This window comes from Jatropha curcas, chromosome 10 (genome assembly GCF_041381405.1).
Source record: "Jatropha curcas cultivar XTBG-Jc1 chromosome 10, XTBG_Jcur_1.0, whole genome shotgun sequence".
Taxonomy (NCBI): Eukaryota; Viridiplantae; Streptophyta; class Magnoliopsida; order Malpighiales; family Euphorbiaceae; genus Jatropha; species Jatropha curcas.
In genome coordinates this window covers 6,751,751-6,776,721 of record NC_143160.1, presented here as the reverse complement: position 1 = coordinate 6,776,721, position 24,971 = coordinate 6,751,751, and the positions used below count along the sequence as shown (strand labels likewise).

The 24,971-nt window shown below is 35.3% G+C and overlaps 3 protein-coding genes across 5 annotated transcripts; 2 read left to right on the top strand and 1 right to left on the bottom strand.

Moving 5' to 3' along the window:
- Positions 1-160: 160 nt before the first annotated feature.
- LOC149492991 (flavonoid 3'-monooxygenase-like) lies at positions 161-1,023 on the top strand. Its single transcript, XM_089726564.1, has one exon. The coding sequence runs from the start codon at positions 189-191 to the stop codon at positions 831-833; it is 645 nt and encodes a 214-aa protein (XP_089582690.1). The 5' UTR covers positions 161-188; the 3' UTR covers positions 834-1,023.
- Positions 1,024-1,917: 894 nt separating this feature from the next.
- On the top strand, positions 1,918-4,864 carry LOC105640613 (protein CANDIDATE G PROTEIN-COUPLED RECEPTOR 2). Of its 3 annotated transcripts, XM_012224976.4 has the most exons (7): positions 1,918-2,409; positions 2,543-2,569; positions 2,651-2,734; positions 4,002-4,164; positions 4,240-4,342; positions 4,448-4,529; positions 4,619-4,864. In XM_012224976.4, the coding sequence occupies exons 1-7, from the start codon at positions 2,107-2,109 to the stop codon at positions 4,694-4,696; spliced, it is 840 nt and encodes a 279-aa protein (XP_012080366.1). In that variant the 5' UTR covers positions 1,918-2,106; the 3' UTR covers positions 4,697-4,864. The 3 variants fall into 3 exon arrangements, with proteins under 3 accessions (XP_012080366.1, XP_012080367.1, XP_012080365.1); XM_012224977.4 differs by lacking the exon at positions 2,543-2,569; XM_012224975.4 differs by having other exon boundaries at positions 1,921-2,409; positions 2,543-2,734.
- LOC105640614 (U5 small nuclear ribonucleoprotein helicase) lies at positions 4,755-24,560 on the bottom strand (the record flags this gene model as incomplete). Its single annotated transcript, XM_089726730.1, is given in 34 exon segments — positions 4,755-5,219; positions 5,669-5,800; positions 5,866-6,015; positions 6,592-6,762; positions 7,618-7,785; positions 7,920-8,015; positions 9,285-9,347; positions 9,429-9,594; positions 9,980-10,047; positions 10,900-11,043; positions 11,139-11,294; positions 11,624-11,689; positions 11,790-11,981; positions 12,064-12,213; positions 13,271-13,361; positions 14,427-14,515; positions 15,933-15,995; positions 16,134-16,259; positions 16,376-16,465; positions 16,970-17,092; positions 17,194-17,310; positions 17,423-17,626; positions 18,241-18,321; positions 18,435-18,515; positions 18,613-18,714; positions 18,811-19,035; positions 19,125-19,280; positions 19,599-19,811; positions 21,945-22,094; positions 22,936-23,058; positions 23,157-23,222; positions 24,127-24,192; positions 24,257-24,388; positions 24,486-24,560. Coding segments are annotated over 34 exon segments (4,197 nt in total), but the record flags the coding sequence as incomplete, so codon positions are not given.
- Between the last annotated feature and the right edge of the window lie 411 nt (positions 24,561-24,971).

The following is a 24,971-nucleotide window of genomic DNA, read 5'->3' as shown; positions in this document are numbered from 1 at the left end:
TTTTATTAAGTGAATCTTTGACTTTGTGCTTGCAAATTTTTTATTATATCAATAATATAAATAATATTGTGACAAAAAAATAATATATAATAATTAACAACTTTTTTTTCTTTCAAAATTATAATATATGTTTAAAGAAATTTTTTCAAAGAAGCAACACTAAGGTCATTGTGCTGTGGTTGCAGAACATGTTCACTGCAGGCACTGATACATCTTCAAGCACAGTAGAATGGGCCATTGCAGAGCTCATTAGGCACCCAAATATATTGGCCCAAGTCCGACAAGAGCTCGACATGGTCGTGGGTCAAGACCGTCTCGTAACTGAGTTGGACTTGCCCCAATTAACTTACCTCCAAGCCGTCGTCAAGGAAACCTTCCGGCTCCACCCATCAACACCACTATCACTTCCACGGATTGCGGCGGAGAGTTGTGAAATAAATGGCTACCATATTCCAAAAGGCTCAACTCTTTTGGTCAATGTATGGGCTATAGCTCGTGATCCGGAAGAATGGGTTGAACCGTTAGTGTTTCGGCCTGAAAGATTTTTAGCAGGAGGAGAAAAGGCAAATGTTGATGTGAGAGGAAATGATTTTGAGCTTATACCATTTGGGGCAGGGCGGAGGATATGTGCAGGTATGAGCTTAGGATTAAGGATGGTTCAACTATTGACAGCCACTCTGGTCCATGCTTTTGAGTGGGAGTTGGCTGATGGGTTACTGCCCGAGAAATTGAACATGGAAGAGGCTTATGGACTGACCTTACAACGGGCTGTGCCCTTAATGGTGCATCCAAAGCCAAGGCTATTCCTAGATGCTTATGGTGCATCTAATTGAGGGTCATAATAAACCTACTTCTTTACGCACTCACTGCTGAATTATGCCTTTAGTTATTCCAATGATGAGTGTTATTTAAGTAGTAATAATAAGTTTAATGCCAAGGTGATGTATATATGACTCGAATAAAATTTCTAATGTTTGATTTTCTCTTTTTTAATGCTAGGAAATATATATTCATGTTATGCAAGTTGAAGTAATTTTTTTAATATAAAATGCTTGTTGTTTCCTCTTTTTTTTCCTCTTCAATTGTCCACTTCTTGTTTATTTATTTTTTTTTTCTTATTAACTATGTTATCATGCATTTTAGGTTTTCATACACAATTTTTTTGGGTAGGGTTTCATATTCTGTTTTATTTAAGATTAAATAAACATTGTCCGATATATATTTTTTAAATTAAATAATTATATTTGTAATACCATTTTTTATATAATGTATTTTTCCCATAATTGAAAAGAACTTATTTACAATAATATGCGTTGTCTCATTTCAAATAATTCTTACATTTTAATTGTTATTTTTTCTCATTGATAGTTATATTACAATTGTTTGTTTTTTTTATCGAGGTTAAAACACAGAGTGAAATTATTTTTATTTTAAAATTTTCTAAAAACAAAGGTTTCGTTTCAATTCTCTTTTCCCTCTAAAATTATTAAATTTGAAAGTGTTTTTCTACCTCAAATAATAACAATATGTTTTTACCACCAATCTCTCATGTACATGGATGAATAATTTAAATGTATTAATTTCAATAATCTAAATTAATATTCCATAAAATCCAATTAAGGCCATTATCTTTAATCAAATGTTGGAAATTAGTAAAGTAGGTCAAAAAAAAAAAAAATCTAGCACAATTTTGATAGACAAGAACCTAAATCTACCCTCTCAAAGAACGACATTTTAATTTTCGATAAGAGATTGTCGTTTCAAGTGGACAAGTTAGAATTTGTTCGCGAACGACAAAGCATGGTATTGGTTTTCTATTTCATTATTATTATTTTAGTTTCTTCATAATTTAAAAAGAGCAAGATTTTATAGAAATAAATAAGTAAATGTATTTAAAAATGAAATAATTGATATTTAATACGATTAAACAATGATTTTCAATAATTAAGCTATGATTATCAAGAAGATTAAACATGACATTCATTAGATTGATCCCTTTTCCATTTCCGATTTCCGTCTACCGATCTCTTCATCGGTTGTAAGATCAAAATTTATTTCCATGATCTCTTCCGTAGCGCGATCACAGCCGTCCAATCCAGGATTGTAATGAATCTCCAACCAATCGGCTATGCAACTTCTCCTTCACTCGCGCCAAAAATCTCCGAATTATCCGCTACAGTCTTGGACCAGGGTGTTCAGACCTTGCCTGCCACCGGTGGCCGGAAATGCCATGGTACCTGGTACGTTGCCGTTTTGGTATTGCCAGCTGTAGTATTTGTGGCATACTTGGGGATCAATGCGAAGAAGAATTTGAGAAAACTATGGAATGGAAGGTCGTATGTTATGATTTCCTATTTTGCCCTTCTCTGGTTCGCGTGCTCTCTCAATCTGGCTTGGTGCTGTCTTCAGGTTCCGTTGTTTTCTTATTTTATTAACAAATTATCATTCTAGATTCTTTTTTTTTTACTATGTTCTTGTGCTTAATCTTTTGTCATTATCAATGTTCTGTTATTTACTTATAGTAGTTGACCTTGCCGAACAGGCTTGGCAATGTTCTCCTGGAAAGGAGGTAGCTTGGAATTTCCTCTCACTGATCACAGGATCTGCAATGCTTTGCTTGGAAGTTAGCTTAATGGCTTTCTTGCTGCAGGATAGTTATGCTAGTGGGTTGGAAACTTTAAGTCGTACTTTTGCTGTCTCAGGGATCATTGTTGGTGTGGATATGCTTTTCAAGGTGCTCTATTCTTTTAGCTTACCGCCCTCTCACACACTTTGGCTATCGTTGGATTTGTTTTAACTTTTAGACATGCATGAATGATATTAAAACTCAGGAATGCTTTGTATATACTTTTAGTAGATTGTGATATATGTTATTGCCCTAGGAGCGCTGAGAGGTGGTTTGATGGCATACTAAGGCCCTCTTATGAAAGCCCAGATGAAGGATTTTCACGTGGGTAGCATTTATTTTGCTATATTACTTGGAGTAGCATAGATGTAGCAGATATGTCAAGAATACTCTGACTCGAGATCGATTAGAGCTAGCAATTTGTCCTGTATCTGTTTTTGCCTTTTGGATGACTATGGGAGGGCATTTTTCACTCAATTTTCAATTACTTAAAGAACTAATGCTAATGAATTATTGCAAATGACGAAACATGGAGAAGCAATCATCTACATGGCAGTTTTTAGGAAAATTAGGTTCCACTAGAGGGGCGTTGAGTGCATTTCAAAGTTAAACTTAGGGCATCTGGAATTAGAAAACTAGCAGAGATTCTATGGCTGTACTATATTTCCTATGGTATTGAGCATTTGGATAGATAAATGCTTGGCCTGTGCTATTGTAAGAAAGAACCGTTGCTTAACTCTGCTGTGGTTTTCTTCTTGTGGGGCTTTTAAGGATTGTCTATAGTTGATATTCATCAAGATTGGAAACTGCTGGTTTGCTACATTCTTAGTTTTCATCTTTTGTTATAGCCTTATAGGTGTGGAGGGTACCTCGTCTCACATTGTATTTCCTTCCTAATTAGTGAAGCCTTCTTCTATGACAGAAAAAAATATTAAAATAAAAAACCCTTCGATACATACTTTGTTTCTGAAATAATAGATAATTTTCGCGATCATTTTTGGCATTGGATTGCTTCTGAGTTCACTTCGGTTTCTCCTTATACTTCACATGAAAACTCAAACTTTTAGGAACAACAACAATTCATCTTATGTTATTTATAATGTAGATAGGATCAGCTTGTTACTACATCTTTCTCGTCACTTGACAAAGTAATTCTTTTAAAATCTAATTGTAACATTAAAAGTTAAACAACAATGTATAAGTTTAGTGCAGAGTCCAGTAACCATAGATGCACTCAACTACTTAAGCCAATATTGTCATATTGGATACTGTAAATTGTTCCTAAGAAATATTTTATTGCAGCATTTATTTCCAAAAGTACAACCATATTAATTGCCAGGCTGATTGCATTCACCTGTGACTTATTTTTTTTCAGGGAATTTATGTTTTTGGATTTGGGATCCCACTTTTCATAGGTGGTGATGACAGTACGCAAAGAGTGAAGTGGGGCCTGTGGATAATCCACAAGCTATTGCTTACGGCAGTTTATGGTTACATATTATTTGTGCATTTCTCAAAATGGAGAGAGAAGTTACCTCGTGGGTATATCAAATCATACTATCATACGAATTAGATTACCAACTCTCATCATCCTTTTTCCCCCTCTTTTGCAGCCAGACCATCATTCTACAACTACATTGTTGTGATGTTTTTCAGTAACGCCGTGGAATTGTTTGCTTGTGGGCTTGCTGTAATTGGAGCAGGCGTTGGCATTTGGTACATTATAAATATATCAATTAGAAATTACGATGACTTGATTATTTGGAAGCAAATACGTAAAGATGCTTTGCAATATATCATTTATTTGTTCATCTGCTGCAGGCTGTACGATTTTATGGTTGTCTGTTATCACTCTCTTTACCTTCCTTTTCTTTATATGACATTTCTAGCAGATTTTTTCCAGGTAATCGTACTCAAGTATCTTTGTGGTTATTAAACTTTACAATATGGGAATCAATTTACCTGATTTTGAATTTTGAATTCTTTTTGCAGGAGGAACATTTCCTTCTGGAAAATGCGTACTACTCTGAGATGAAGGATGCTGGATTCTTTGATGCTGACTGGGAGTAATAATTGACTAGAGAAAGTATAACGTTGCAGAATGTAATTAAATGTGAATGAATAACCATTTGGTTCGAAAAATAGATGCCTGTTCCTTTCTTTTCTGTTGTAATGTAATTGTATTAGAACGGTACATATCAGAGATAGATGACAGATGCAAGTTTTAATTGATGAAAAGTAAGCGAGGAAGAACAGAACAGTCATGATGATAATATACCACAATTTACTATCTGGAAAGTTAACTTACACTAAATTGAAATACATAAATTAAAGAAGAGGTTGGTAAAACAATCATCAGCTCCGAGATGTGTGGGTTGAATAAAGGACCAAGGATAAAGCTAAGGTCGAACGTTGGCTTTTGAAGGGCATATGCCTCTTGAGAAGAATCCCCACTAATTGCGTTTGGTCCAAAATTAACTTCAACTAGAATTCAATTGTTGTTTCGAATATCTTGAGACATGGCTATTTCTTCAATTGAATGTTCTTGTTCAAAACCAATGTAACAATCAGAAACCAACATCAATTTTATCCCCTGGAAATGAATATTATGACAAGAAAAGAGTATTTAGTAACAGAAAGTTAATCAATATGAACACTCATATTAATTATGTAATTCTATTGCTATTCTAATGCAAACAGCAGTAGCCAGTAGGTGCTGAACGAAAATGGACAACCTACTTACAAACACACTGGAACAGTTATACGTCCTCAATTTCCTAAGGCTTGTGTTAGTTAAGCAGGGTATCCTGGTAAAAATGATTCAGATGCGGTCCTAAATTTGATCGTTATCTCATAGCATGTACTCAAAGACTTGGAACGGACTGCATATGATATATCATAATAATTTATCTAAATTTTCATTTTAACAAGAGCCCTTAATATATTTACATCAACATATCCTTTATGTAGAACTACCGCATAAAAATGAAAGAGCATAGAAATATCTGCAAGAAAAGGCCTATTGAATTAAGGAATTTTAACCTGGAAAGTACTTAAGGATGATGGTAAATCCATTTGAGTAACCAAGCGATCAGAGAAAGAAACTCTCTTCAGAGCATATAATTCAGAGGTGGATGTGTTACCAAGAACTAACCACCATGCTTCATCTTTTACCTGCAGAAAATACCAACTAAGTTTGTTTTACTGACTTATACCAGAAATGAGGCGCACGGTTTTACCTTAGGGAATCTAGGAGCAAAAGCCCTTGATGTGCTTTGCCTAGAATTGGTCTTCTCCAATTTGATGCTCAAGGAAAGAGACTTTGTATCATCAGTGTCCCTTTTCTGAACTTTTAGCTTCACCTTAATGCAAGGAAAATGCTGTAAATCCTGAGAAAACAGAAGGTAGGGGTGGAATAAGCAAGGTTACATTCAAATATAATTTAAAAGGCTGCACATGGCTGCCCTCATATGCATCATTTTTATTGTTCCCAGCACCCACGGAAAACACAGACCGACAAGAGAAAACCATTACACACTGCTTCACGGTTTCCTGACCTGCACTCCGCCTCCACCCCCTTTCCCTCTCTTCCCAAAGCAACATACATGCCAACTGTCTGAAGTGCCGGAACAATTAGCATAGAGGTATCAAGAATTTGAAGTATACCACCCTCGAATTAACCATTACTTATTCCGGCAGACTAAAGACCTCTTCTCTGAAGCCACAGTTCTTACGAGTTACAACTCTATAATCATTCCCAGTCATTTAATCAAATATATAACTAAGGACAGCACATGCATAAACCTTAAAGGTATTAAATTCGATGTCAAATCATCCTTCTTTCGGGAAGTGCTGGCCAAGTATTTAAATAAGGACAACTTTTTGAGGTTTACCGATTTGCTGCACCTTGGTCAAAAAGTTACAGAACATGCATAAAACATGCAGAAAAATCTGGTACAATTCACCTGATGTACTCTTGAAGCCAGAACATTTCCAATCATAGCCTGCAAAGTTGCCTTGGGAAGATCTAATAGCTGCTGAACACTGGAGATTCCTTTTTTGCTCAATGAGGCTACAAGATCAGCATTCATGCAGGGCAACATCCACAGGGAAGAATCTTTATCAAACCACAAACCCTAACAAAACATGAAAGGCCTATGAGAAAAAAAAACCTTTTTTTTTTTATCAGAACAGTAGATTGAGACCACAATTATCAGAAGCATTAGCATTAAAAGTGCATTTTGAGAGTTTATTATTCCTAACCTATCATGTGAACACACCACCGCCTTCACTCATTAGAAAAATGTAGCTAAGTTTCAGATTTTCACTTTGAACCGGTGCATGCTACACTTTAAACCACCCCATCCAGCTATCATAAGAGCCAATGACCATAAACTCGCCACAAAATCCAGCTAAACCATTTTAGAACCTCCATCTGAATGATCCAACCCATTCCTCCATTCAATTTCCTAGTGTTCCTAGAATTACTTTAAAATCACTAAGCCTATGAAAGATGTTATTCTACATGAAGCAAGCTGCATAAATCCCATATGCTTCATCTATTTGGCATCTACTAGACTCGCACTATGAACTCACTATCCAATGCTCTAGGGAAAACCATCTTCTCAAACTTAAAAGCATTTCATTGAGAGTAGGTTAGTAACTCAAGAAACAGGTGTGGATGTTACAAAATCATAAATGCCAAAAGAAAAAGAGGTATCCACCGACTTTGGGCCTAGAGCACATAATAATCAACAATTTGCAACTCCTTTTACTTCGAATCCATCAACGAACATTAATTTCCGTTTTCATACTTTAAGTACATGATCAGCATAAGCAAAGCACTAAATCCATGAAAAATTTCAAGGCTGTGTAAATATTCTGTAACCTACACAGAACTGAACAAGTGATTCCTTCCTTCCCTCCCCCCCCCCCCCCCCACCCCAAAAGAAAAAAAAAAAAAAATTTACGTGCAATAGAAACAAAAGTACCTGCATGACCATTTGCAAAAGATGCATGCAAGTAATTGAGCTTAGAAGCCATCCACTGTTAGCACAAATATCTATCATGGCCTGTATTATGCGAATGCTTTGATCCAACACTGACTTCAAATCTGTTGTATAATCACTGATTGGCAACTCCAACTGGGAAAAATGTGCCTGAAACCAGAAAAATACATGATAAGAGAATAATAAATGAAAAGGAACAGTAGGGTTATTTTAAATAAGAAAAAAGAAAGAGTAAACATGCTAGAAAATATATTCAACAAGAAAACACAATAACAACTGTTGACCTGAAATAGCAGATTTGCTTTGACATGGGGATCATCCAAGCGGCTCTTGTCCACCATATACCGAACTCTCCCAGACAATGCTTCATTATAGTTTTCCTGTAACAAAGCAAAAGCAATGCTTAAGAGATAGCCAATTGACATGTCAGAAGCTAGTTCAAATGTGCCTTATGAAATGTAAAAATTTTAACAGATTACAATATTTTGCAAATCCAACAGCTTATAAATATATAATTTAGAATAGGCAACTGATGTAAACAGGCCAGAATGTTTTTTATAAAAGAAGGGAAAAAATGAACTTGAAATAGTTTACACTTCCAAGTAGCAGCAATATTTCTTTACTAATTGAAGAACAAACAGGATTCTGATATGTGAAGAGAGAATGTCAAATGCCAGATTTTTATTTCCCATCATGAAGCTCTGACAAGGAAGAAACAGAATGCAACTAGCTTAATGGCAAGAATAAAACATTTACGTTTCTGAAAGTGTCAACCTCTCAATCACATTCTCAGATTCCAAACAAGGTCTTTTTTTTGCCAATATTAATAAATCATTTTTGATAGATTCTTATATATATTAGCATGCTCCCCCCAACCCCCCCCCCCCCCCCCCGCGGCCCCCCAACAAGAAAAAAAACAATATATATATATATATATATATATATTATAATTTTCTTCTGCATTCATGCAAATAGAAATTCTGTATCATAGCAGTCTTCTCTCTCTATCTTAGTTACTGAAATGATGATATTATGTCAATTGCATAATTTGGGAATGCCAGATACCAGAAATAATTGAACAAGTGGCTGTTACAGACACTTATGTCTCCAAATCAAATAAAAAAAGCAGCACTCGAGCTAGGACAGAATACTCAATGATTGAAAACCCTGGAAGGGAACATTTGTTTCCAGATGTGAAATGCACATTTTAGATGAATAGTCATGCTTTCTTGGGCATTGAGCATTTAGTTATGAACATCAAATTAAAGAGCGTGCTTCATTTATCTTGGATATCTGTGTCCACAGCATTAAGGCTCCCGGCTGTTTCCCACAGTTTGGAGATATTAGGGAGTTTTAGGTTCAGTTGTCTTGTTTACCATTCAAATTTTCATTACTTATCATTGGCGCCTCATGTGCACATATATATATCATGTATAAGGGTTGCACAACAACCTCTCCCTCTGCCTTGCATTTTCTAGTACATTATCCCAAACAAAAGAGCACACTAATCAACAAATGTTACTGGACAACTATCAAACAAAGATAGAACAATCTATATGGAATAACACCAGTATATATTTTCATTGTGATGTGATAAGCCCAGTAACTCTGCTCAACCCAAAATCAAAAAGATAGGGCAGAAAAAGTACCTCGTTGTGTCTCACAGGAAGTTCATCATATTCAGATGCACCAGATAAAATATGCAAAAACACCTATGATAAAGGCAATTGTGAGAATAAAGACCCAAGGTAACAAAAAAGAACTATGACAAAACAGTCACACAAAGAACTTACTTCAAGAGATGTATCTGGTCCTATATTTGATCCAAACATTGATAAAGTCATGTAGCTGAGGTAATACTGTGATGCTATCATGCCCAACATCATAGATTCCACATTGTCTTCGTTCATCTTGATGCATCCACTATCTTCCAGATCCTCAAATGTGTTCTGCACTAATCTGCCAAAAGTATTTTTCAAATCATTGTCATTCAAAAAACAGTAAATTGCAACCAAAGGAAAAACAAAAATTGCATGAAATATGGCAGTCACCATATGGCCTATCGGAGATGATAGTCAGTGACTAATTAATTAGAAAGTGATTGAAACATTTCTAAATTGATTGGCAAATATCTTCATTTCTGTGTAGAAATGAGAATATTCTTTATCGTCTTTTTTGCATCAACTTTTCATGAATGCTATTTTCTGAGATGCATTCAGTTAAACTTTTGGGTAAAACAATTTTATGCTGGTGAACCAAATAAGAATTCCAAGTAAAGATTGCTTAAATTTATATTACAATTAAATCAGGCAAAATAATCAACCAGACAAAAAAACCTTGTTACCTGGATAAGTATGAACTCAGAGTTTCAGGTTCTGCACTCTCTAGACCATAGTAGGCTGGATTAACCATCTGCAAGAGGACCGTCCATATCAACTTTTGCAGGTAGGCTAGTGTATAGCAGAAAGTGTGATAGATCATTCATATTTGCAGGTTTTACATGTTGAATTCTTTAAAATCTATGTTATTCAAGGCTGGTATGTATTTAGTAGGGAAGATCATTATTAATCTAGAAATAACCTATGCTTAATGCCAAAATAACATTATCTATAAGCCTAATGTTATTTTCACAAAAAAAAAAAAAAAAAAAAAAAAGAGAAAAGTTCATCCATTTCTCTATCCCGGAAAACAATCTCTTGGTAAATCCAATGCCCAGAAATATTTCAAAAAAAAAAAAAAAAAAAGCGGTATATTTAATATAACATTACTTGATATTTAGATATAGCAAAGAAAATAAGAAACACAAATGGCTAGCAGATAAAGTAAGGAAATTCGTTCTCACGACAATAATCTAACAAGCAGCAAAATTAGTGCTGGCAGGGATTCTTAACACTCATGTCACGTTAAATTTACTTATTTCCATTATAGAGAGATAATTTTTTAGTGTATTCACCCTGCAAGTCCTTTTCTCTCAACTTGGTCCTAAAAGACTTAATAGTCCCAAGTCCAGCTTTTCACCCTAGAATGGGAACTAGATAGCCAGTCAAATTGCTCGCTTCAACAAAATAATAAGAACAATATCAGATTCTCTACTTGATGGGGAGCCTTGTCGAGGTTAAGGAACATATAATTGCACAATTTACCGTGTAAACTATTGGTCAGAGTTACTAAAACCAAATGAGGACCCGGAGAAATCAAAACCATGAAAACCAACTACTATTAGAGTCCAATTTTCATGTTCCATTATTATCATCAAAATCGTACCAATCGACGGAACAAGTATGTCCATGTAATATAATGCATTGCATCCTCTTTATGGCAAATTGTGCCAGTAACTATCTCTGCATTGAGGTGATCATGCAACTGCTCCTTCAGACTGCTTTCAACAGGAAATGGTTCGTACAAAAACTGCAAACAAAAACATCATGTGACTCCCACCTTCATAAGCCTAAGACTGTTATAGTTACCATAATATACTCAGAAGTCACCAGTTTTAATCTGACCTTTTTATAGAAGCTCTTTTTTGGTTCATGGACAAGAATGACAGCTTTTCCATGTTGATCATACTGTGGGCGGCCTGCACGACCCATCATTTGCAAAATATCTGTGATAGGAAAATCAACATATCTCTTTGTCTTTCCATCATAGTATTCAGTTCCCTGCAAGAGAAATGTATGTTTTGCTGAAATAACATCATCCAGTACGTAACTCCATCCTTCCTTTTAGGAAATTTGTTCTGACACTAAATAATCCAATAACAGCCTCTCTCGAAACTTTTTCCACTGCCACCCAGATTGGTTATAGAATTTTTCTAATCTTTGTTTTGCAAAATAAAGACATAAGCAAGACTTTATCTTTTTTTTTCATAACCATGTAGACAGACCAAAATAATTATCACTCCCTAGACTTTTTCACCAGAATAGTGTATAAAACAATTATCAAATTTCTATAAAAGACTAGTGAGCTTTGATATAAATAGTTTCTTCACCTTGATAATAACCAGATGAGCAGGAAGATTCACGCCCCAAGCAAGTGTACTTGTACATACCAACACCTATGATTCAATATACAGAATCAACTTTTTATTGCAATGTACATCATTCACAGGTAAGTTAAGAGACAGATTAGACAGATTATTCAAGTGAGAGAAGTGCCTGGATCTTGTTGTTTGCAAAGAGTTCCTCAACAAGGGACCTGTCTTTATCATTTAATCCTGCATGATGTAACCCAATGCCAAATTGTAAGGTGTGCCTCAGGTTCTGATCAGTGACCTGAGAGAGAACCATCTGCAGTGTTTCATCTGTCATACTCAGAAACTGCCTTGGATATTCATCTGCAGCTGCAAACTATACACACAAAAACACCAAGTTTAAAGGTAATAATGTCAAGGAGCAAGCAAAATATAAGCAATATGATGTTGCATCTCACCTGAATAAGGTCAAGTGCAGTAAGCCTAGTCTGGCGACGAGAGGAAACAAAAATTAGCACTGGTTTTGTAGGTGAATGTGTGCATATAGCAGCATATGCTGGTTTATTCATGCTATTCATCCTTGGGCAATAGTACTTTCCAGGATATCCCTGTTTATGGTAGCAGTCAGGACAAGCTAAACATAAGATAAGGCAATCATCTATTTGCATATCACTAGAAAAGGCAGAGAAAACCAACAAAATGTGTCACCGGCCTATCTTATGTGCAGGCTACCATTACAGTAAAAAATTACATGCACAAATATCAAGGAAATTTCTTGTTTAAAGTAATTATTGTTAGTCATATAGTTGAAACAGCAAGCCATCTATTTACTACCAAGGTGTACATTACCAGTTGCCAGCAAGAAAGGCTTAAAAATTTTGGGGACCAACTATAACAGAAGTATATAGAGAGCACAACAAGATTAGGAACCAATAAAAAACAGGAAGAAAAAAAGATAAAATCATTAGAACTTTATCCTTGATCTCCAATATACAGTTGCTGAAGACCTTACCCTATTGAAGTCTGAAAACACAAAGCAGTAAAATTGTCAACATAATGAGATTGTTTTTCCTCAAAAGTTAGCACCACCTCATACATTAATTTAGCACAACCCAATGACAGCAGCACAAATGGACTAATACCAATTAACCACCAATCTCAGGCAGCATGACAAAACTGCCATTACACAAGACTCTCATCCTCAAAAGTCTTAAATGCTGTTACCCAAATAAGCATGAAATAAGATCTTGGTAGAAAATTGGCAAAAGAACATGCTTCTTTGCGACATTCCAATACTGATTTTTTCAATTTCTTATTAGAAAATTAATAGGTGTTAATCACGCTTTGCATATATCTAAGTGTTAATTAACCAATTCAATTGTTGCACTTACATTTTTTTGACATTGTACTTGAGAAACACATGAAAATATAAATACATGCCAGCTAAACTGATTAGATTCTGGGTACGAATTTCACTCAGTTTGATCCTACAAAGCTAAAAGGCATCCATAAACACCAGGGGGAAATAAAAGGGAGAAGATACAGCCATCATATCATCATGAAAATTTTAGAATGTCATATACAGAAAAGACGAAATATCAACTCATATAACAAAGCCAGTTTCCATTACAAGAGAAGTATTCTGAGTTATCATGTATTACTTGCCTGAATATGTACTTCCAGAGGCACAGGCCTCACACTTGGCTTGAAGTTGAAGAGTCCAATTTCACCAACTCCTAACCAATCAGCCAAATCACTAGAAAAAGAAAACCATAAGAAAGAAATCACAGTAGCAAGTTACTGATTGCCAAAAAAAAAAAAAAAAGAAAAGATTTACTGGAGCAAAAATCACCTCTCTGGTTCTTAAAAGAGCTGCTATATGAATGAACGCGGCTGTATAACTACAGTCATACAGCATCCCAACGCATTTGACTACTTTCGCGATACACACAGCATAATTAAGCAAGGGTGAATATATATATTGTGGGTGGGTGTTTGCTCAACCCAAGAAATATTTAACATAGGTTGATTTTTCAAAATACATCTCTATTCAATACCTTCCTACTCCTAAAAGAGGGAGTAAAGTAGCCCAGCTAATGAAACATAATAAAAGCAATTCCTTCTCATTCACGTTTGTCATATGAGGCCAAATAATATTAGAATATAAACAGCATAACTGCTTATTTTTACTTCTGTAGCACAGGATATACATTTTAATTTGTCAGTTGCTATGCGCGCTAGCAATCTTTTCTAAACTTAGAACAAAATGTTATGCTAAAGTCCATGTAGTTTATCCAAATAAATCTGAAGAGCATAGCCCTAAAGCTTTTGTACTACAAGATAGAATTTCATTCAAATCAACGTTGATATGTATATTTTAATGCGTATTTTAAACACACACTAAATCATGAGATCTACCTACCAGACATTTAGAATTTGTGCTCTTTGGAAACTACAAAGAAAATTTTAGGACTGTAAAGAAAATGGAAATTATTTATGAATGAAAGTTCTACTTAAGCCATTTTTATAAATTAAGCCAGCTTGGAACTGTCAAATTAACTGTGCAAACATGAACTTCAGAAAATGTCTTTCATCTATTTACTTCCCATTACTGGTAACAGTTTTATGACATTTCCTATATATATATATATATATATATATATATATATATATACACATGATATTGTGATGAATTAAGGTAAAAGTAAACAGATTTCAAAATTCGTGTTTTTCCACATAAAATAATTGGAAAATCAAAACATGAAATTAATAAAGACAGTCCAATACTAGATCCCTCAATTGTGTTCTGTATTAAACATACCCTGCATTTGCCAAAGCAGTAGAAAGGCCTACGAAACGCACTGCCCGTTCTGTTTGGGATGATATGTATCTCATCCTCGAAACAATAACCTGGAGAAACACAGTTCTAAAATTGATATCTTTAAAGAAACTAGAATAATTTTGCCGATTAGGCGAAAAAGATGGACTAGTTATTGGCCTTCAGGGATTCACACATTCTTTGTTCTGATATCCAATTCAATAATAATTTTGACATTTTGCAATTTTTTTTTTTTTCAAATGCCAACCGCTTCAGAATATCCCAAAACATATCATTCTGGCTGATTGACTAAGCTCTAGCTAGAACAGCAAATTCCTACTGACATCAAAAGTAGAATCCAGAAGAAATGGCATCCCCTACAGTTGGTCTGAAGGATAAAAACATCAACATGACTGTAATCAGGCTGATCCTCCATCTATTCATATTTGAGCATACAACAAATAAAAATGAAAGTAACTTCTCAGAAATATTCATAGAAATTACTAGACAATGACAAGAATAACAAAAAGTAATAACCACATTCAATCAGGTTGGGAGGTTCAAGACCTGATACAATCCCAACTATTTATAATCACCCAGCATCCAATATCAGACATTCAATAACCCACAACATACCGTGTGGGCAGCGGTGTGCAACGATCAGTTCGGTTTTCGAACCAATTCAAACCGAAACCAAAGTAAAGAGAAAACAGCTACCCGAAATCGAACTGAAGCAGACTAACCGAAACCGTTTCGAACTGAGTCAGACCAGTTCGGAGTTGTTTGATTAGGTTAGTTCGGATAAATTGATTACTATGGATGGACTGGAAAAAAAAATCAGTTAGCTGCCATGTAAACTGAATCCGAACAGAAAATCATTTGGTTATTCTTATTTAAAGTGATCCAAAACCGAATTCAATAAAAACCAAACCTACCTGAACCGGTTGGTTCGATCATTTTTTCGGTTAATTCTGATTTTTGCTCAGCCCTAATAGTGGGTGTGAGTTTGCGGGTCCAGGTTAAATTTTGTGAGAGATGTTAATGTCTTCACAGTTTAACTTCATAAATGACTTCTATCAAGAGGTATTCAGATTGTAGGTTTAAGATTATCATTATGTACAAAAGGAGATTTTGAGGGCATATTTAAAAGATTCTCTGTCAAATCTCTGAGCCAAGGGTTCACTCCTTTTGCTCTGTACAAACCAATTTTTAAATTTACGTCATTCTTTGTGCCTATGCAGTTAATCTTGTACAACTGCACATAAGACACCCTTATTGGCATTCTTATAGAAGAAAGATGTGTCACGTCAACATAAACAGAATTTTATTCCATCCTCCAAACACGTGAAATTTTAGCAATCCTAATTATCAATTTGGTAGTTGAATTCTCCATCTATTTAGTCCATAATAGTACCATATACCACTTGCACAGCAATAGTTTGAGGTCATATGCTACTGCAAATACTTGGTAACATATTGTGGCTATTAGTGTTTAGTAACAGATGGTACCTCAAGGATGGGTCCACGATCAGCTCCAAGTAAGTGAATCTCATCCAAAATCATAAGCCCAACCTAAAATTTGCACATGTTAACCAATAAATCATAAGTGAATAGGACATTAAAATGTTTGCACATGTTAACCAATAAATAAAAACCGAAAAAATTGATCTTCCTTTAATAGAAAAATGCTCAAAAGTCAAACTAATGAACCTTTGTTACATAGCTTCGGCTATGCCAATTTCGACTGATACCATCCCACTTCTCAGGGGTAGATATAATGATGTCTGCTGACAAGAGGGCCATTAAATCTGGAGTATAATCTCCAGTCATTTCAACCTGAAAAAACGTCCTCTTAGTTTCCGAAACATACATTAACGAACTGATACACCCATGTTAAATATAGATGCACGCGCACACACAAATAGATAAACATCTAATGGATAAACTGTCACCATTTTTTTCCCAAGCTGAGAGACAAGACGCTTTCTCCAATCATGCATCCTTTCTCGTACAATAGCCTTCAACGGTGCTATGTAAATTACCTGCATTCATATAAACAATTTAAGCATACCAGAAATAAGGTTGTGAAACACCCCAACATTTCACAAGACTGAAACAAGTAGATTACGAACTACATACTAGCAGATGCGAATGACAAAAAACCAAATACCATGAGCAAGAAAAAGAATGTTGCTATTGAACTCAAATATAACATATATTATCAGAAATTAGTTCAACCCCATGCCCATTTACCCTTATCACTTGGCCGACTTTTCATGGAACACTTTATCCATCATTTGGCTCACTTTTCATGTTCTCTCGTACAGTATGAGCTGAGCTCCATGACAGTGTGCAACTGCCAGCACCTTATGCTTTCATGTTATGATTTCGTTTTTTTTATAGTATTCTTCTTGCAATATATTTCTTATTTTTGTGTTTTTTTCTTATTTTTGTTTGATAAATAAAAATTCGTTAAGGGAAACAGAAGGGTGTAGCCCAAAGTAAAAGCTTAATATTTTCCAAGTTGCACACAGGAAGAAGAGCACCTTCATATCAGGCTGGGTATTGAAGAGGTGAAGCATAGCAAGTTCAGCAGATATAGTTTTCCCACTACCAGTGGGAGCTCCTAAAAGAACATTGTTGTCTGTGTGATAGAGAACATGAAAAATCTGCAATAACAACAAAACCATCATGTCACCAACGCAGAATAGTTTGGTACAGCTAAAAAACATGAACCACAAATAAAAAAAAAAATTATAAAGAACTAAACCTGTGTTTGTATAGGATTAAAATGTGAGAAGTTGTACAAGCCTTCATAAATATTGTTCCCAAGCGAGGTCACAGGGAGTGGTTTTAAATCCAGAAGTTCTGTGTGGGAAGTACGAGCCTGAAATAGCATATTCCTTAAAAGAGGTTGGTATTTAAAATTTAAAAGTGCCAAAAGAAGGGAGGAAGAGACCCGCAGGGAGGATGGAATGAAAAAAAGCATCGTAAAATACCTCTGGCAGAGCTAGATTATGGAATGAAATAGTGTAGAAAGCTTCTGCATGCAGCCAAGAATCAGAAACAGCACGAATATAATATTGTGGAGGGTGTGGTTCAAAAATTGGCACAGTGAACGTGAGCTTCTGAGGCTCTCCTCGAGCCATCCGCTTTGTCAAAGTGAAAAGCTCTGAATGATAAATGTGATCATTCTCAGAGTCCTGTTCAAATTTATTGTCAGACCCCAAATAATAACGAATTAAATTGCACATTTAAGTATCAACAAGTATTCTACCAACTAAGCTGGTAACCAAACATGCCCCCAGGAAAATATAATACAATCTCGCACCAAGTTTCATAGGAACTCCAAACTTCAAAACTGTCAGTCTATCATTAGGGTAAAAATCAACGAGGTCAAATTTCACAAAAAGATGAGTATACCACACCTTGGTGATGGAAAAATCTATGCATTCAAATTTTATACACTCAATCACATTTAAAACTTTATGGAATCTAATCACCTAACATTCTCTAGAAAATTTCATTAAAACCTAAATAAAGGAATTCAATGCTATATAAAGGTTTCTGCATAGCATAAATAACTGAATATACAGAGGTACATTGATTTGATGTTTTCGGTGCACATTGAAATACATCTGATTGCACTTGAGAGACCTAATTGAGAACATCATGAATCTACAAGAAGTTGTTACAAAGCTCTTACCAAGTGAAGCATTTCTTGGAGAAAATTCATAATCTAGTAATACAGAGTAACAAGATTTACACTCCTTGAAAACCTAACAAGCAGAAGCAAGAATGTACTTTAAATTAGTACCTCAACAAGAATCCACCAACGTTGTGCAGTGCCATGAAAACGATCTTTCCATATGAAGTCTGGAGTTATGAGCAGATCCACCTGAACATTGAGTAACCAGCATAAGAGAGCACTCCCAAGTTCAATTTTGAAATGATCAACCAGAAATCTAAAACTCCAAGTATCTGGAATAGAAGTGATTCGTTAAGAATTACCTTTAAAACAGTCCTGGTGATTGGACTTACAGTTGCCGATAATTGAATCCATGGGAAATAACCTAAATATTGCTTAACCAACTTCCATTACCCCACAAAATGAAGATCATGAAAAAGGGCAAGTGAATAAACAACAAAAAGAAATAAAAAGCATCACTATTTTCAAATAAATATATACCTTTCCTCCGTGAGGATAGCGAATGAGTGCTCCAATATCTTTCTCCTCCATCTCCTGAAGACGGTCTAAATCAGCTCCTCTTTCTTCAAGCTTCCGCAGTATCTGGGCCAGTTAAGGCAATATAGAAAATAAATAAATAAATAAAACATCCACCACAGACACAGTTCAATAGAGCAAAACAAAGTATGCTAGACAAACTTCTCCTGAGAGATCCTTGTCAAATTGTCTAAGGGGATGTTGATGTGGCCAAATTTGGCGATCTACAGCCTTGCAATATTCTAACATAAACAATGTCATCTCACTCCAGCCTTTGCGCAAACAAATTTCAAATAACGCACGCATGATACGAGCCAAGCTTGCACTTATGTATGCAGCATCAGAGACTAATGAAAAAGAATCAATTGAGCCACGAGATATGTACAACTGCAGATTTACATAAGCAACATATCATACTCAATTACTATGTTTCTCATACTTTGCAAGTCAGTATCAATGACAGCAAAAAGATAAACCTGAATGAGAATTGAAATTTTTCCATGTTTATTGGAAGCACCACCCCGAACTTCTAGAGGACAAGACACACGCGACAACATCTCAAGCTCATTCTGCTCTTCCTCTCGAACAACAATATTCTCAAATTCAGAAGAATGAGCAACCATCTCAATAATCTGCAGCAGAAGAAAAGCAACATCAGCATTATTTAATAAGGAAACAAAGAATAAGAGGCGCTGGTAGAGGATTTGAAAATGACGGAAGAACTTTGTGATTGATGATAGGAGAGAGATTACTATAAGCAGTGTACCTGAAGAATACAGACTAAACAAATGACAACTAAAGCACTTAGCATCGGCAATTCTTGCATTCTAAACATACAAATATCAAGCAAACTTTTCTTACAAACTCTAATGACATAAAAGTAAACTAAGTAATAAAACATCTAATAAACTGATGTAAAAACAAAGTTATTCCAAGGTTATAATGACAACCTCACTATCATTCATATGACGTCTCAACATCTCATTGTATGTTTCAACGCTAGAATATTGAATATAAAAGTGGCTTGCTATGCGGCCAAGCTCTGTACAATAAAAATTCCCGCTTTTCTCATCGAACCGCATCATTTTAGCTTTGTCAAGTGCACGTGCAGCATCTGCTACAAGAGCTATTTGCTTTAAACTCAAAGAAGGGTCTGCAATAACCTGCCAAAAGTAGGTTTTTTTTTGTGTAAGAACTCAAGCGTCTGACAATGTGTAAACCAAGAACAGATAATTAAGATTCAGGATCATTCAATATGATGTTATATAAGCACAAAATAGGCAAGTAATGAAGGCATATTCCAAACCATGTAGTCCTAATGGTAACTTAGTCTGTTGACTGCTTCAAATGGCTTACATATTATTGGAATGGCTCAAAGCAAATAAGATGTCAAAAATTGTTTTGTCTTACCTGATAGCTTTAACAATAGAACGGAAGGATCCACGGGTCTAAATATCAACTAACGCATTACATATCAGCTGTTATCAGATTTTGGCCTACCTATATGATATTTTCGTTATGATACAGAAGATTCAAAGTCGCATCAAATTGGAGTTGTATCAGCAGTGTTGGTCATAAAGGCTGTTTCTCATCAGCATATAAAGGCTGTAACAGTTATAACACCTTAGCAAGCAGATATTTATTTAAATTCCTCATCTCATATTCATTTGAGTCATTAGTTTCGCAAAACAATTCAAAATAACGGTGAAAAATACAGTGCATAGTTATTAAAGGTACTTAAGGCTCAAGGGTTTGCGCCTCAAACAGTGCTCGGGTGGGCGACCTCATTCAGGCTATCACTTCTAGGTAGAGGCGTGCACCTTTTTGTGCCTTTTTGCGCCTAAGGCTCGAGAAAGGCGCGCCTTTCTATTTTTTTGGTTTCCCAGAACAAGTCAGGGTTTTCTTTCAATATAAAGCTATCATGCTAACATCTGCTTATACAAAATAAATAAATAAATAAAAGAAATAAATTGCAACATAAAAACCAGTGATGTGCTTTGTGATCCAACCTCCACTCTTTCATCTAGCACTCACCACTTGCAATCTAGTCTTTAGCCCAAATCCACTCAGAAATGCCTCTTTCAATTTCTCTTCCCATATTTGCTTTCTATTTTTGTTCATTTTTTGATTTTTTTTATTCTACTCTTTTCTGTCTTATCTCTAATATCTTAAAATATAACTTGTCATGTGGCCTTTTTTTTTTCTGATTTATGTGTATTTCTTTCGGTGTTTTTCTAATTTTTTTCTCTTTTTTTTATATCTTAAAATATAATTTTCAGATTTCCGTTCTTTTTTTTTCGCGCCTCACTTCACTCAGTTGCGCGCCTTTGCCTGGAGGCTAGCGCCTAGGATCCAGCAGCCCTTTGCGCCTTTAATTACTATGATACAGTGTGCCACCCTGTAATGATCCCACAAAGCAGAGCAACAAAACCAGTAAGCCAATATCAAGAATACCTATTGGGATATGATACCCTTGGCAGATGTTCGTTTAAAATTTTAAGAGGAACCAGAAACACCACAGAAGGTTCCTCATTCCACACTGAATGCAGGAGCTAACCAAAAGAGCAAGGAGGCCAATAATCAAAGACACCATATGTAATAGGACAACTTCCAAAAATGAAAAATACACAGTTGAAGGCAAGCATGCCAAATCCCCAAATGACTTGTGATTTTGTAACCACTGCACTTACCTTCCATGATATCTACAGATGTCGCATGTAATTCAAGAATAGCATGATCCATACTCCAGAACCTACATAACAGCTTATGGTGTCGCCAATTCCTCCTCTTAAATGCTATCCCAGTAAACAAAAGAACAGCGGAAGAATGCAACAGATGTTATATGAGTTCTGGAGCATAGATCATAGTACTGGTAATGTACCATCCATGCATTAGGCTGGGATGGGCTGGGATGGGCTGGTCCAGGCTTAAGCTTAATAATTTACCCAATGGACTGAATTTGGAGTAGTGCATTGAGTCAGAACAATCACGTTGTTCAAAATGCATGCCCGGCCAAGATGGCCAGCCCTACAAACAAATGCAGAAGATTGAATTCCAAACTTATGAAACAACCAAATTCCATGATAAATATGGCCCTCTTGTCCAATAATCTCAAACGCCCCATTGAAGTCTAAACCATACAATATATTATTTCACTGAAAATTATCATTAGAAAAATATAAGAGACGAGCAGACTGAAAGATTTGAATATCACTTTTGCAGATATGCCATTTCAATGATATAGGATATATCCTAAACTTAAGGAACTGCTATGCTAATCAGCAAACCACAAGTACCTCATCCCAGCCAATGCCATATGCCAACGGATTCTGCCTCATCCTGATGAAAAGATAGGTATACCCGAGCCATGCACAGGCTTCCTTGACATTAGTGACGGTACCCAATGCCACCTCTGCATTTAAATTGTCTTTCAAGGAGCCAATAAACTGCAATCACAAAATAAGAATAATTATACATTAAATAAAATGGATGTGAGGTTGTAAACCTTCAGTTAATAACAATGAATCATAGGAAGTTAAAAAGAAGCATAAACTCAATGTACAGTCAAATTAAATAATATAACACCACCATCTATAAAACTTCCCTGATCGCAACTTACAAACTCAACATCCAAGTTTCATCTGGTCCAACCATGTAGTGCATTCTAGTACAACAATATATTCCCCTAGTAATGCGTTGTCCTATTTTTCTATACATTTTTTGAATACATTGGAAGTTCACTTTTGGTATTTTACTTGGAATATTTACTTTGTTTAGGGAGGAAAAGTAGTTCAGATAAAGTCACTGGATTTAAGAATTTATAGTAAAAATGATTTTAACTATGTTGGGGCTGTAGAAGTCCTAGACATATTGATAAGCAAACCATCCATGCAGTGACTAAAATTTACCAGACATCAAGATATCAAAATCTTTATTGTACCTGCAATAAATCTGATATCCAACATATCTTAAGTAAATCTAGAGAGTAAGCCCACCATACAGACACATCAGGTATGCAATTTTATAAAAGAAGATGAAGACAAGACTTCAAGCATCCAAGTAAAACATAGCCCGTAATTAGTAATATAAGCAATCCAAATAGTTCATTCTATTTCTGAGAATAATAAATGAAATCCAGATGTCAAAAATATAGATGGTCTAGTAAATTGAAAGAAAAATATCTCAATCCTGTAATAATTATCCAACTTTAACACATTTGAAACATAAGATGAAGAAAATGCATCCAACACTCTCTTTGGATTTCCAAAGTGAAGAACTAATAATCACCTGACTTTCAATAGGAAGTTGACTTGTCAGCAGCCTTAGATAGTAGGCCAGTTTCTCGTGTGATGTGATTATAATGCCTTCACCACTCTTGTCAAATTGAGGTCTGCCAGCCCTTCCAAAGATCTAAAACAGGAATATGATGAGAGCAGTGGAAACTGGAAATAGCCATGAAGTAACTAAGTAGTTTTTTAGATGTATTTAAAAGAAATTTCAAGTCCAACCTGCATAACATCAAGCATGCCTAGGTCACGCCACCCACCAGCCTTAGGGTCATATAATTGGGTCCCCTGGAGGTTAACAATAGTCAGTGTAAATGAAAGAAATCAACAAATGAAAACTATCAGATACTGATAAAGGCAAGTCTATCCACCGTTTCCGCAAATAGGAAACCAATCAGCATGCAGTAAACAACTTTTAGCACCCATTGATAAAACCTACATGTACCATTATTTAAGTAGGTTATCTTGATAAAGTGCATTAGATGAGATCTTTATCTTAGCTATTTAATTCATTGTCCCTCACTGCATTCTCTAGATGTTGCAACAGGACAGAAATCCAAGAGTTTTAGTATTTTCAAGAATAGTTGAATAAGAGGAAAATTTGTTTGGTAAGAGAATTAATTTTTGAAAAACAAAGGAAGGATGTTACACCTGGGGGATAATTCTTCTATAAACTGCACAGAGAACTATAAACAAGAGCACTAAAATGCTAGGAAAGTAATTCCCTCCATTTAAGTTTGATAACCCAAAGTGAACACTCCTGAAAGCTCCAAAGCATAAGCCTCTGTAGAAGCCAAACACCAACTTGTCCCACAACAAATAAAGAAAGCATGTTGTGATTTTGAAATACTTGCACTTCTATTCATCCAAAGTTCCATACCACAGGAAAAAGAAAACATGTACTCAAACAATTTCAGCATCCTTCCCGCAGCAAAACTCTCTACTTTCCTCTAACGAAGTCTCTAAAGGAAATAATAACTCAGATTACTTTTATACTTTTTTGTCACAGGTAAGGCAGACTCCTTTTTCTTACTCAGAGATCTAGGCAAATTTAAGGATTGAGCAACAAGTGTTAATAAATAAACTAGGACTTGTTCCATTTTGTCCATGCATGGAAAAATAGAACAATTGCTAGAATGATTGAAGGCAAAAGGAAAAAAAATGACTACAAGATATAGTAATCTGCACTGACCTTAATCACAACAGTGTGAGCTGGCAGATTTACACCCCATGCCAAAGTTGCCGTGCAAACAAGTACCTGGTACAGTAGATAATTTAAGAAAAATGTATGAGCCAAATTCCTAAGCTGAATGTGCTCCTACCTTCAAAAGTCCCTCAGAGAAAAGCCGCTCAGTCAAAACTCTATCAGCACGTAACATTCCAGCGTGATGGATGCCAACAGCAAATTCAAAAAGTTCAACAACATCTTTGTTTCTAGACTTAACAACCTCTTTCTGAAATGCATTAAGTTTGGATATTATTAATATCAGTAGAACTTAATTCCATCAATGTTATTTTTGACTCTGCCAAATAAGAAAGGAGCTGCATTACCTTAATTAGGGAAAATTGTGGATGTGCATCATTTTTAAATAGCTCCAGATCTTCATACTTCCGAGCAAGCTCAACCTGCTCAAGATAACACATAAAAATCTACGAAAAGAAATAAACCAAAAGGTTCAAAGCAAAACTCCCAGACAACATTCTTTATTTTGTGTGCATAGGAATTAGCATTTTGTGTATACAAGTTCAAGCACACATTTTAGTAATACTTGCTTATGGAGCAAAATTCCAAACAATAATTATTGTAGCACATTGAAAATAAAATTTAAAACAGTCCTACGCAGTCAAAAGTAGTGTAAATTTGTTCTATATATACACACACATAATCCTATTAAATATAAAGAGTTAAAAATGCCTACTGTTCTAGAAAAACTCAGTGGATTGGGACTATGGTTTGTGTGGAAATTATACTCAATCTTCGACTACCTATAAGCTAAAGGAACTTTTGTTTTGTCTCTGCTTATACATATACATCAA

Bases quoted from the DNA above. Each gene is read 5' to 3' on its own strand.
- LOC149492991 (XM_089726564.1), top strand. From the start codon at position 189: ATGTTCACTGCAGGCACTGATACATCTTCAAGCACAGTAGAATGGGCC.
- LOC105640613 (XM_012224975.4), top strand. From the start codon at position 2,107: ATGAATCTCCAACCAATCGGCTATGCAACTTCTCCTTCACTCGCGCCA. The intron at 2,735-4,001 runs GTGCTCTATTCT...ATTTTTTTTCAG, and splicing joins GTGTGGATATGCTTTTCAAG to GGAATTTATGTTTTTGGATT. The intron at 4,343-4,447 runs GTACATTATAAA...CATCTGCTGCAG, and splicing joins GGAGCAGGCGTTGGCATTTG to GCTGTACGATTTTATGGTTG.